General features: G+C 44.3%; 1 protein-coding gene across 2 annotated transcripts in view; it reads left to right on the top strand.

Annotated features, from left to right (window-relative positions):
* Window positions 1-13766, top strand: part of ches1 (checkpoint suppressor 1) — a 62601-nt gene that overhangs the window by 20219 nt on the left and 28616 nt on the right. The window contains exons 1-2 of one of the 2 annotated variants that reach the window (XM_025898928.1): window positions 6480-6502; window positions 7520-8119. In XM_025898928.1, the coding sequence (XP_025754713.1) occupies window positions 7538-8119 (582 nt within the window). In that variant the 5' untranslated portion in view covers window positions 6480-6502; window positions 7520-7537. Of the gene's footprint in view, window positions 1-6479; window positions 6503-7519; window positions 8120-13766 lie in introns of those variants that run through there. The other variant, XM_005449816.4, reaches the window with a different exon arrangement.

The following is a 13766-nucleotide window of genomic DNA, read 5'->3' on the forward strand; positions in this document are numbered from 1 at the left end:
TTTAAGCTTGACCTGACTGTCACAGGCAGTTCTGCACACACAGTCTAGCCCTGCACTCCACCAAGGGACCTCCAGGCTGCACACACACACACACACACACACACACACACACACACAAGTCACCTTCAAGCATCCACATTCGCGGCCTCAGTTTGTGTGTGTGTGTATTTCTGACTCTTGATTGTTCGCCATCCGCGGAGAGAGAGGTGGGGGGGGGTGATAAGCGTGACTTCATCATCGCTGGCTGCTGATGAATCATCCCAAACTTACTCTGTGTTTGCCTGATGCAAATGTCTGTTTGCTTTGTTGGTTAGCCTACTTTGGAGGATGGAGGCTGTGTGTGTGTTCGTCGTCTTGAATTATTCACTAGCAATATTTGATTTGGCTTTTTTCTTCTTCTTCTTTTTTTTACACCGTACATTACACATGTCCGTTCTCAGCTTCCTTGAGTAAAGCAGCCTGGTGCTACTCTTAAAGCACAACCAGTGACCCTGTGAATTGATGCATTTTATGTTTTCATTTTTCAACTTGAAAGTTCTGGGGCTCAGTTCCCCTAAATATACTGTATATTATGTGCTTATTATCTGCTTAGTTGCTTTGCCAATAGACAGTGGGGATAATGTTTAATCCTCTGGCAGAGCAGGCTGTGGACTCAAACTTGCAATATTAAGCGTGCATTGCAACACAAGGGTCCTGACCTTTCTTTGTTAAGTTTCTTATGCCTTATTAATTATAGCTTTGATTTTGTGCTTTTGGCAGTAAGTAGTTGGAACAAACAGCTCAAGGTAATATTTTGCACTCACTTGAGTTTTCTGAACAACTGTCTGAACCTCAGAGATGGTTTAATTTTCACTTTTCACCCAAATCATGTATTTATTCCTCGTAGTTAAGTGGCTGACATTTTAGAGTCGACGGTGTCCGTCGGTAAGTTGTTTCACTGCTTAACTAACGGACCAGAGTAATAAAGATTCTGTACTAAATTCCACGACATCCATCTGAATTCCTTTGTTCTGTCTCTGTAGCTCCAACAGCAGGTCACAGTGTTTCAGTGAAATATCTTCCTGAAGCCACTTGGTTTTCAGGGTTTTCGATTAGGTGGTAGTACTTGGTACCAGGTACTTTTTTTAGTGCCTGCTCGTTCACGGTTCCAAGGGAGCTGATTGGTCAGTTGATGGCGTCACTCGATGAGTCATGAGAGCACAAAAACTCCTTCAGGAAAATCAAAACTGCCACTTTTGAAATGTGGCAGCGAGGGAAATGGCTACACAAAAATAAACACAGACTGAGCAGCAGATAGACGTCCTCCATTGTTGTGTTGTACTTGTGTTATATACAAATGGTGTCATGGGACTTTCGGCTGCGTTGCTATGACAATCCCACACACATAATCAGTTTTAATGGACCAAAACCAAGTGTAGTGGAGTCGAGTTGGTACTAGTGGAAAAGAGGCGTAAGGTCGTAGTCACACAGCCCTAGAGACTGGTCAGAGGCTCTCTGGTAGCTACCAGTCATTAGAAACTGGATGATTGAGCATGCATCAAGACATACCAGTCATTAGGTTGTATTTCCTGACTTTTTCAAGTGGCTGCTTGAGGTAGCTGGCACTCACTTGGTAAAATATGGTCACAAAACCCCATGGATTTCTTTAGTCAGTGACAGATTACTGCAGTTGACTATAGTTTGCATAGAAGGCGGTCTGACTTGTCTGTGGACTTTTTCCTCGCCGAACGGTTCAGAAACAGTTAAAAGTGAAGTGAAAATCAGAAACTTTCACCTAAAAACTAAAAGTTGTCCCTTTGAAGTCTGTTTGTTTCAGTTGTTAAGGCACAACCTTTATTTTGAAGGCGTTTCCTTCACTGTTTCTGGCTTGTGTCGCACTCAGTGGTTAGCCGACAGTGTTTGCAGGCAAGTCAGCATCGTCCGTGCAAACCACAGGTGACTGTGACAGCCTGCTGCTGACCATAGTCTATAAGTACGGTCAATAAATAGAAACAAAGTGCAAAACTAAATACAGACATAACTCATGATGGTGTAAATGTTAACACTTGTCAAGACCCACCCCCTTATATAAATCAAACCAAACTTTATACAGGCTGCCTGCATTCACGTACACATAACAATAGTCATGAAAAACAGCATGTGGAATAGTTTTTACATTTTCAGTGCAATAATATGAGTGTATGTTCTCCATTTAAACTATAAACATATACAATAAATGCAAAAACAAACAAACGGTCTATGATTGACTATATTACCTGTAACAGAAGAACCTTAAATATTCAAAGAGCGGGTCAGTTAATGTACATTTACTATATTTTGATTGAGGTAAAATGCAATGAAATCTAACAAACAAACAAAGAAAATAGCCAACAGATGTAAAAATGAAAACAGGCCATCAAGTTGTAACACTGTAACACGTTCATATGCACATGTGTTTGCAGCAGCTTTAGCTGCCAGGCAGCTGAGAGCAGCCGCCAGGACAGAGGGGTCAGGAGGCGTCCTGAGGGACGCCCTCACCCCTGACCTTCATCCCGTAGCTCTTTGCTGTTGTGGATGACATAAAAGAAGAACACAGTGAGACCTTATAGGATGTGATTGGCTCTGCTCCGCTTCCTTAAAGCAGTCAGAAGGCCTGATATTTGTCACCAGGGAAAAGCAGGAAATGCAGAGGGTGGACGGGGGAATGATTTCATGGGTTGAAAATTGAGAACATCACAAGGGTTCCTACAACCTCTGTTGACATATATGTAGCAGAAGTTATTATTTCCCAGTCTCTGAGAGAGTTCTCAATTTCTCCTTCTCTCTGTTGGTCTTCCTCTCCCCTTCCATCCATCCGGTATATGTGTAGGAGGGATAAAGGTCGTCCTTTTGTCATCAAAACTCCAGATTAGTTTTGCCTCGGTGCATCTGACTCTCCGCTTTATCACTGTGGCCAGAGGAGCCACAAGGTTCAGCTCACCCCTCTGCAAAGTAATAACTCCTACCAGCCACTATTCTATTCTTTGCTGCTATCTGCTACACTACTATTACTGCTCCATTCTGGGGTAGGGGGGGATTATTTTCATGGCACTGGCTTTATTGGGCCGTATAGTAAAGACAGACAATGAGAAGGGGGAACGGGAAGATATGACATACGACATACAGTTTGTGTCACAAGCCACCATCAAACTGACAAAGTTGTAAGAGTCGCTTGATGCACTGAGGCCCAGAGCAGAGCTAAATGAGCTGCTGACAGCATGTCTCAAGCCTATCTGGCTTTTATTTTATTATTTGTGCATTGATGTGGTTTCGGGGTTTTTTGTAATTTGATGACTTGGGGATTTTGCTGAAAGTCAGTTTGGCTAATATCACAGCAGACTCCACAACAAGGCGGAGAAATGAAGGATATTATTGAAATGTTTCCTCTGGCTTTCGGCGCTGTGAACGACTGCAAGTAAGACAGAAAAAGCTGCCAATGGGGAACGGAGATCTTCTGAGGATTACGTAAAAGTGGCATGTGATTTAGACAAGTGTCTGCAAGAGCATGAATGCAGCGCGAGATGATTACACTGTCAATTAGAGCGCATGAATTAGCGTACAGCCAGTCCACTCAGGGGTTTGTTAACCTTCTCCCCTCCATGCAAACACCGGTCCCCTCTGCCTTCAGCTACAGAGACTGCCAGGTCAGAGGTCAGCAGGGGTACATCAAGGTCACTGACAGTTTTCAGAGCGATGATGTTCTCTGTTTCCGTCTAAGGTCTTAATGGTGTTAGCTCTCAGTACAGCTCATTGAAACCTTCAATTTGCCGTCCTTTTTTAAATCTGTTAAATCAAGTTAATTGATCCACTATTAGCTCTTGAACCTAAAATAGCACTCTGACCAGCTCCTTCCTGTTTTTTTACACCTGTGACAAGAAAAAACGCTGGATTGATTTAAAGTGTTTTATTTTAAATCTTGCACACCTTGAAAGCCGAGGATCCGTTGAGCTGAAAACATGCAGCAGGACGGGGAACTTTAGCTTTGTCAGTACTGTGTCAGACACACTGACTTAGGAAAGCAAGGCCCTTTCAAAAGGAAACATAAATGCTCCTAAACATAGCTCACATTTAGCATTTTGCTTGGTTCTTTTTTTTTTCCAAGGAATGAAGCTTCAGGTGTGTTTACTACTTAACGAAATTAACAGTCTGAGTCCCACTTGTGTTTTCTGATCTAAGGCTGAAGCACAATTTACAAGAGTATGGGATACTGTAATATTTAAAATGTATATGAAAAAATGCCATTTTGAGAAAATAACTCATTTCGAGTTAGCTCTGCCAATTAGGAAGCTTTGTGAAGTTGCATCATTTCCTTGTTACCTGGAAGCAGAAAGCTAAAGGCATCCGCTGTCCAACAGCAGATTGCAAACCTTCCTGCTATGCTATCATTCACTAGAAGGCATTCAAAGCAGAAGAACGTGGCGCCAGTTTGTTCACATTGACAGCTCACTGATCCTGTCACTATCCGAGTGCTCGTGCATATGCGTCATCTGCTTCTGGGAAAAGGGCATCCTTCATGGAGCTTCCAGACTGGCAGAGCTGACGCAAAAGTTCAAAAGAAAAAAAGTCAGAATTTTGACTTATGAACTCAAATTTTTGAAATATCTAATTTGAAATTTCACATTTCAGTAGCTGAAAGAGCTTCCACATAAATGAGATGAGTTGATGACCTAAACATCATAGATTGGCCAATTTTCCATGTATACCCTGTCAAGCTTTCTGGGTCAGGATACCCTGTCCAAACATCTGATTGGTGCATCCATAGTTCCTAACTGAGTCCCATGGATTTTGAATTCATGGCAGCATAACATTTGCAAGTGCACAGCCCATCACTTTTCTTTTGGATGGAGTTTTCTTTCTTATTGAATGGTGTCTTTTCGAGTCCATATTATCAGGGTGCAGAGGAACAGTGCTGGTGTGGTGCCAGGGTCACAGAGAACAGGCACACTGTACAGAGCTCAGCTGCTTGTAATTGTATTGGTATGCACAGACACTTGCATGAAGAATGCACTAGACAGCTAGTCAGAAAGTGTACTTACAGTCCAATGCGCACGTGCACGCACACACACACGCATGCACACACATAGACAAACGCAGTAAAAAAACACATGCGCACGCTAAGCCAAATGTGGACATGCCAAACAGAGCCGAACACAAATCAAAACAAAGCATGCAAACACAAAGGAGATCCAGCGAATGAAGAAGACAGAGAGAATAGCACAGTCCCATCTGTCAAACAAATGTGAGGATGCTTCTAACACGCGCGCGCGCGCACACACTCGCAGCGAGCGTTATTTAGCCTGAACTTGAGCGATAGCTGCCTTTGTCCTTTAGCAGTTGGTCCTGAGGGCTTCGCAGTAGAAGTTGCATGAAAGTTTGTTTAGAGCCAAGCAAGTGTGTTAAGCTTTATGAGAGCCCATGGGAGACATGGTAGCACACACACACACACACGCACACACACACATCCCCTCATACACACACATGCACACTCAGGCACGAGGCTTGGGCGGCAGCTCGCGATGGCCCCAACCAACAGTGAGGAGTTTGTTGTCATAGCAACAGTAAAATGAGATGACTTTACTGTCAGCCGTAATGTTTCATGGCCCCCTTGCCGCTATGGCAACATAACAAGGAGGAGGAAGAGGAGACAGAGAGAAAGAGAGCATCTGAGCCATCTCTGCATTCCGGTGGACTCCTACTAGGAACAATGTCACTCCGATGCCCTTTCTTCCTTCTCAAGACAAACACACACATGCACCGTGACAAGCCTGCCAAACACATGCATAAATACGCACACACACACGCACACTTTGAAAAGCCTGTCAAGCACTCTTCCCACCTCGCCCATCCCTTTGATTATGCTCTCACTATTTTCAGCTATCGTCACCGGGGCAATTTGAATTCATTATGCTCAATGTCAATATTGGTGCAGCACCACTGTACCTTCAGACAGGTACAGCTTGTTGAATGAGCGCGCGTGCTGTCAAACAGTGCGAGGACTGGAAAAGAGGGACGAGAGAAAGAAGAGAGAAACGAGATCAAAGCTTCGCCGAGCGTGTTCCTGTGCCCGTGGAGACCGTGAGATGGAGCGGCGAGGTGACTGTAGGCTGGCCGGCTATACGTGGAGCAAGCGCTATACATCACCGTTCTATATTTAGCTCCGTCCTTCCGCTGCAGCCCGTCGGCACCGTTAAAGAGAGTTATCTGTGCTGGGAGAAAAGTGAGAAAAGGGCGAGATGGGAGGGAGACGAGGCAGAGGAGAAAAGGAGATGAGTTGTTTTGCTCTGTTGCCATGGTGACGCGGCGGGCCAAAGCTGTAGTGAGCTGACAGTTGTCACTGCGCTACGGCTCGCCACGGGTGACAGCTGTCAGTCAATCATCCAGAGTGAGGGGACAGATCGGCTGATGATCACCTTGGATTAGAGAGCGATCGCACCACACAGGGGCCGGCCAGAACATAGCTCCTCTTAATCCCCGTGTCCTAATGGTGTGTGTGTGTGTGTGTGTGTGTGTGTGTGTCTGTGTGTGTGTGTGTGTGTTTTCATCTGCTTTTACATTCACAACCTTTTAGAATCCCTGCTCGTGTTTGCATGTTCATCCGGACCTGTGCAGATTAGATTTAGATTTGCATTTTCACGTGTGTGCACGTGTGCATCCAAGCAAGAGTAGGCATGTGCGTCTCGTCTCTGAAACGTGTTCAGAGCGAGCGGAGCAGATTACATTTTGCTGTAGCCGCTGCCTGGGTCCTTCCCACAGCTGTCTGTGCTAGAGGACAATCAAAGGCCCGGTTGCGAGCCTTCTGATTGTGGTGTGATACTCAGACCCGTTCCCCTTCAATTACGGCGCTCTGCCTGCGTGTAACGAGCACAGCATCGCTCTTATGTTAGCAGAATAATGGTCTGATTAGAATAGGGATAGATTTGAACTCACGCTGTAATTTGTTTTGCTCTTTTCTTTGCAAATTTTCCCATCGCATCCCTATCACATCCTGCTGTGGAACTAAGTCTGACCGTCGGACTCCGTTTCTAATGTTTCAAATCCACCAGATAAAGGGGTTTTTTTCTTCTTCTGCACTCATTTGTCGCAGCACGTTTGACAATTACATTTTCTCCTGCTGGAGAGATGTTAAATCACCAGCGTAATTTCTGTGACCCCGCAACTGTAAGACCTTTAACAGTACTCATATGTTATGACAGCAACCCCATGTAATGTCAATACTTTGCTGGTACGCTAGTAATTAGAGGGTAGTTGTACAGGGCAGGATTTCCTCAACCGATGAAGCACTAAATTTGCTGTTTCAGTCAGAAGTGGATAGAAAGCCCAGGAGAGAAATGATGATGTATACTTTCTCCTTCAGATCTAACACAGCCTAATTGGGAATGTGGTCAAAATCTTGTTACGTGCCTCCACCCTTTGGCCTTTAACAAAAATGAATGAACCAACAGTTTCATCAGCTAACGTTGTTTCTTTTCTCTCCTGCTCCCCCCCCCTCTGCTGCCTACAGGAGTGAGCCCTGGGCTGGATGGGACCCACCATGCCCCCCAGTAAGAAGGCTCAGAGCCCCAGTAGTGGAGCCAGTGCCTCGCAGGGCATGAGCCCGCCGTACCGGCAAGGTGACGCCGCCACGGCGGCATCTGAAGCCGAGGCGGCTGACCTCTCCCTTTCCCTGTCCGCCTCCTTCTCCAAGGCCGAAGACGAAGAGCTCACCAGCCTCTCCTGGCTCCACGAGAGCACGGACCTCCTCAACAGCTTCAGCCATTCTGGGCTTCGTAGCGTTTCCCCTCTGCAGGACCCCGACGGCCAGCACCCTCGCTCGCCCTCTTCCTCGTCTCCCTCCCCAGACGACCCCCTGCTCGGTGACGCGCACTCAGCATACGACTTGGCGGCGGGGGCCAACCGAAAACCTCCGTACTCCTTCAGCTGCCTGATTTTCATGGCCATCGAGGATGCGCCAAACAAGCGGCTGCCGGTGAAGGATATCTACGGCTGGATTCTGGAGCACTTCCCTTACTTTGCAAGCGCCCCCACAGGCTGGAAGAACTCAGTGCGCCACAATCTGTCGCTCAACAAGTGCTTCAAGAAGGTGGATAAAGATCGCAGCCAGGTAAAGAACGTCAATGTTACTTTGAGGAATGTTGCATAATCGCTCCTTCCACGGTCGTTTGGAAAACAAGGTTTATTGTTGATTTTCAGCTTAGTCATCGACATCATCATCAGACAAAACAAAGCCAATCAAATCTGATATTTTCAATTTTCATTGAATCATCTCTTTTTTTCCACATGCATGCACAAGATTATCACGAGTTTATTATCATGTTTCCCAGTTTGACTGCCGGTGCTGTACTTTGGGAGAACAAATGGACTGTCAGCACAGTTAGCAGTAAATTGTGCATCAGCTTGGTTTAAATATTCTCCTTTCTAAATTTTGCACTTTGAGAAAGAAACTCCCAGAAATACATATGCAAAGACCTCCCTGTGCTGTCTTTGGAAATGCACGCAGTACTTTTTTGATGCTCATTTTGTGCAATTAATCTTTGCTCAATATTAACAAACTCGAACATGATTTGCTCAGCTCAGCAAGCACCATAGAAAGCATTGATTTATGCACATGAAAAGGCTCAACACTGCCAACTAGTGTTTTGGATGTGGAATTGCAGCGCTCCGAAGTCCTGTAAAACATTCGAGATGGTAGTTGGCAGGTTAGACTTGATAAGGCAGAGCCACGATGGTCTGTATACATACACTGATAGTGATCGCCATGTGGAATGACATGTTAGTCTAGTGAAAGTTGTTGTAGTAAAGAGCTGAAAATGCATTATTCGTGATCCAGCTATCATGCCTTTCCATTTTATGTTTAAAAATGAAAAAAATGAGTTATGAATTGAAACTGTGCCCTCAAACTCGTAACGGATTATGGATTTGGAGAACCGTTTCATCCTTACTCCTGATTCTTTTCCTAATCTATATCGTATGTACCTGTGATGTACAGCATCACTGTAGCCAGATGGTAAATACAGGCCCATTATTCGCTCTCTCATGTGTGGTTATAGCTTATTTCACAGCCAGACAGTTATCAGCGCTTTGCAGGCATATCCAACTTGAAGTCAAACATATTCTGTATTTTGTCTACAGCTGTACCAGATTCGGCCTTATCAATAGTTGATGATCTCTGCTTTCATAGTTCTCTTTCACTCCGATGATATGTGCTTCCCCAGTGGGAACAGCATTTCGCTTTTGATTTAAGACTTGATACAGTCTTTTATACCGGCGTTCTCATCCCGACTTTACTCCATTAAAGACTCGGGGTAAACGGGGAATGAATCCCTCACTCAATTAGCGCTAAATTAATACTGGAGGATTTAATAACACAGATGCCAACAGACTTTAGATTCCATCTCGCCCGCCGGTGTCGGGGGTGGGTGGTGAAGGTTGGGCACAAACAGTGAGGATCAATGTTAGCTTTGCATGTTTAGCTGATTGCGATCATACTGGGGGGATATGAGAGCTGTCTGTGCTCTCCTTGACCAGCGTGTGAATCTGAACTCTTTCTTCTGACTGAGCTGCATGTTGTGTGTCTGTGTGTGTGTGTGTGTGTGTGTGTGTGTGTGTGTGTGTCTGTGTCTGTGCGTGTGTGTGTGTGTGTGTGTGTGTGTCTGTGTGTGTGTGTGTGTGTGTGTGTGTCTGTGTGTGTGTGTCTGTGTCTGTGCGTGTGTGTGTGTGTGTGTGGGTAAAAGAGAGAGAGAACAAAATGGATGAAGGATGGTGTGTGTGTTTGTGCACACGCCCTCACGCTATGCTGTCATCTGGCCCTTGACTACAACGGCACAGAGTTTCTCTTGTATACATATCGCCATAGTAACAAGGTTGCAGTTGATATAAAAGTATGCTGTTGCTGTAGCAACGGGAAAACTGATTTGGCTTTACTGACTTAGGCAACTCTGTGTGTGTGTGTGTGTGTGTGTGTGTGTGTGTGTGTGTGTGTGTGTGTGTGTGCGCATTAGCCTGAAATGGGCACTGAGGTGTTGAGTGGGGGAGAAAGAGTATATGTCCTCATCTTGTGTTATATTCACATTTGTGTGTCTGTGTGTGTGTGTGTGTGTGTGCGTGTGTGTGTGTGTGTGCGTGTGCGTGTGTGTGTGTGTAGAGCAGCGTGTGCAGAGGTGAATTTGGCAAGGACAGCTTGTCTTGTCTTCCTGTCACTGCACACAGTTTAAGACAGCACACTAATTAACCCTTCAAACCTATTTCGTTCTCTCGCTCACTCTAACACACACACACACACACACAGGGCATGTCTGACACACAAACAAGTGCGCACACACTCACAAGCATGCATGAATGCTTAAAAAGCCTCATACACACATATGCGCTGTGCCGGTGTAGAAATGAGGGCACATCTCTGCAGACTCTTACTCTACCTGCCAAGTGCTGTGCTTTATCTGAAGCTGCAATTACAGAATCTCTGTCATTTTTAGTCAGACTCTGCCATTCAAAGCTTTTCAGTGAGAATATCTGCATGTGAATACACCTTTTTGTTCCCTCCCGGCTTTGCTTTTTCCTTTACCTGTTTAAGTCTTTTTCAATTGAGTGTGCAATTACAGGGTGTAAGATATTTTTTGCTCTTCTTTTTTTCTATTTGCGGGGCGTCATTATGTGTTTGGTACTGTTGGAGTGGGGGTGAGGGGGATTTGGTGTAGGGGAGGTCAAGTTATCGTTATCCAGGCAGGGAGAGAGAGATGGGGAAAGCGTGCAGACACGGCTTGCTGTGAACACACCAAATTATATTTCCATCAATTTACAGAGGTGCAGATTAATATGACAGTGGCCTATTTGTTCCAGTGGCTGTATTTCTGGGTCATATCCAGGCAGATGACAAGATGGGGACTAGTTTAGAATAAGCTTACTGCTCCCTGTGTGTGTGTGTGTGTGTGTGTGAGTTTTGCGTGTGGGAGTGCAAACTTGTGAGAGAGAGCGTGAGAGAGTACCACGGTTGCCATGGCTTTGTTTACAAACAGGATTCTTCACTGTGCTGAATGACATGCCTTAATGACAAGTGTTGTTTCCCTCAGACTTGTGGATCAGCGTTGTACACAGATGTGTACACACACACACACACACACACACACACACACACACACACACACACAGTCAGCGATATATCTCTGAAAGCCTCTTATGAAATCACAGCGGAGAGAATGGGCAGTTTTGTAATCTGAAACTCACTGCGATGTCTCTCGGTGTTGCACTTAAGTGTGTCACCTTCTAACTTAACCTTGCCCCGTTCAGATGAGAGGCGTCCTTGATGCCATTATGTTTTAGCACTCGAAGCATTATGAAGGGTGTTTGAAGTGAGCACAGAAAAATCTGTTAGTTTAAGGTGGTTTTTGATGCTCATTTATCGGGACTTTGTTTCAGTCACAAAACTACCACTGCTGGATTTTGGGGGGAAAAAAGCACAGAAATGATTGTATTGCATTTTGTAGAGTGCAGTGTTAGTAAGCCAGGGCTGATACTAAGGGTGCTGTCAGAGACCTTCTTAAAGTTGATCTCACAACTCAGCAGCTATCATCAAACAACTCTGCCCGCTTACTTGGGCGGTTGTTTTGATGCCTTATCTCTCTCGTGCAGCTCTAATTTCATTGGTCACCAGGACATGAAAACATTTAATTAGGTCTCAGTCAAAACTGATAAAAAACACTGACTTTCCCAGACTTTGGCCGTGTAAGCCACTGTGACCTAAATATTTTTCCTTCTCAGTTTTGCCAATTTAAAGCATCCTATGGGCTCAAATTTTGGTCATAACTGTATTACCCTTCCAGGACCTGAAGCTCAGTAAAGCACCCCACCGACAGCCAAACCCATCTGTTCTCTGACTGGATTGTTAAATTTGTGATTGACATGACATCGACCAATCAGCTGAAAGGAAGAAAAATTGGGTCAAAATTCGTACTCATAAGTTGAAACTCACACAAAGCCAGGAAAGTTGAGCACAGAGTTTTACACAGAGGTTTTTGCTGTGTATCTGTAACCAGACCTTAACAAGAAAAATTGTAATTTGTGTAAATATTTCTTACAAACACACCAATTCTCATCTATAGATGCACAAACGTAAAATTTTCAGATATTTTGGTTTACAAAGTCACAAAACTCAGTTCACAACTATGCATTTGATTTACAAGTAGAAAATATTCATGACGACAGTTTGAGCCCATAAAATCCTGTCACAGTGGGATCAACACTTGTACTGGAGTAAAAATATGTCTTGTTTTATCCAAAGATAAGATATCTGTGTGCATACATACTGTATGTTAGTTGTATTGAAAGTTTATGTTCATGAACTTTCCAGCTGCTGCTTGACTCCTCACTACATCAGCTGTGATGCATCTACATGAGTATTGTAAAGAATGGAGTCGCTCTGCTCGACTAATGGATCTGATGACACAGTTACAAAAAAAAATGGTCATGACATAAATGATAAGCGACAGGCCTAAAATACTGCCTACATATTGGTTCAGATTGTCAGTATGTTCAGAGGGGGGCGGTCCAACAGTAAGAGTTTACATCCCTCTGTAAGACACGGTGGAGGCTTTGACATCATCTGAGTTTGCATTTCAGACGGTGGTGTTGGAATTATCAATACACACGATTACAGTTACATTTTGATCCTCTGTGAAAGACCATCTGGAAAACCTCAGATTGGCTTCATTTTTCAGAACGACAGTGATCCCTGTTGATGCACAAAAACCATATCTGGAGTCATGGATAGACCTCCCCAGGACCCAGACTTTAAAATTATTGAAGCGTCTGGGATCATCTGGATGGAGAACAGAACAGAAGACAGCCAGCATCCAAAGAAGAAAGCTGGAGAACTACTTAGAGGGTCCAAGGAAGCATAAGAGCTCAGGCTTTGTTAAAAAGTAAAGGTAGTCATACCAAGTATCGCCTTTAATGCTTCTTAGAATTGTACAAACTCTGTCTCTGCCTTATATACTGCATTTCCACATATGTTTGCATACATCGCATTTGGATAAACTGCTGCACCTATTTCCTGTTTTCCTAGCAAAACACACAGCAGGGGTGTCAAACATACGGCTCGCGGCCCGGATACAACTATAGCCAGCTGTCAGTAACACTGAAGACTGCAGCTGGGAGCTGGCTACGCTGATACAAGTTTTATTTTGGGTCATTTTCCAATGTGGAGGACAAAAGCTTTCTAAGTGTCCAGGCCTTAAACCTCATGTGTCCTCCCTGATACTATCAAATGCATGAAAATAAGACTTTAATGAAAACACTGAAAAAGAAAAAGACTACATTTACAGCTCAGATGAAATATTACATAAAAATAAACTTTATAGAAAGTGTCTTTGAATGCTAGAGATGCAGAAATGTGTGCGTGTAGCACAGAGCCATGGCTCAGTGTCTAAATGAGTCTCACAGGCCTGAATGTGCGCTCAAAGCCATTTATAATTCTTAACGTGTTTGATCTGCTGCTCACCACAAACAAGCACAAACATTCATTTTGGACTTTTATCTGAATTTTCATAAGTTTTACAGCTTTTCCTACTGATAAAAACCTCCCTTATGGCCATTCACACTACACAAAATAATTAAGCCATAAACAGTTAACCTGTTGAACCCCAATGCCCGCGGTGAGAGGGAGAACATGTAGAAAAACAGTTACATATGTAACGTCTATAAACTGACAAAAAAGGGAGTCTCACTGCTCCACCGCAGCTCAAAGTGGGCTGTAC

This window comes from Oreochromis niloticus, linkage group LG15 (genome assembly GCF_001858045.2).
Source record: "Oreochromis niloticus isolate F11D_XX linkage group LG15, O_niloticus_UMD_NMBU, whole genome shotgun sequence".
Lineage (NCBI taxonomy): Eukaryota > Metazoa > Chordata > Actinopteri > Cichliformes > Cichlidae > Oreochromis > Oreochromis niloticus.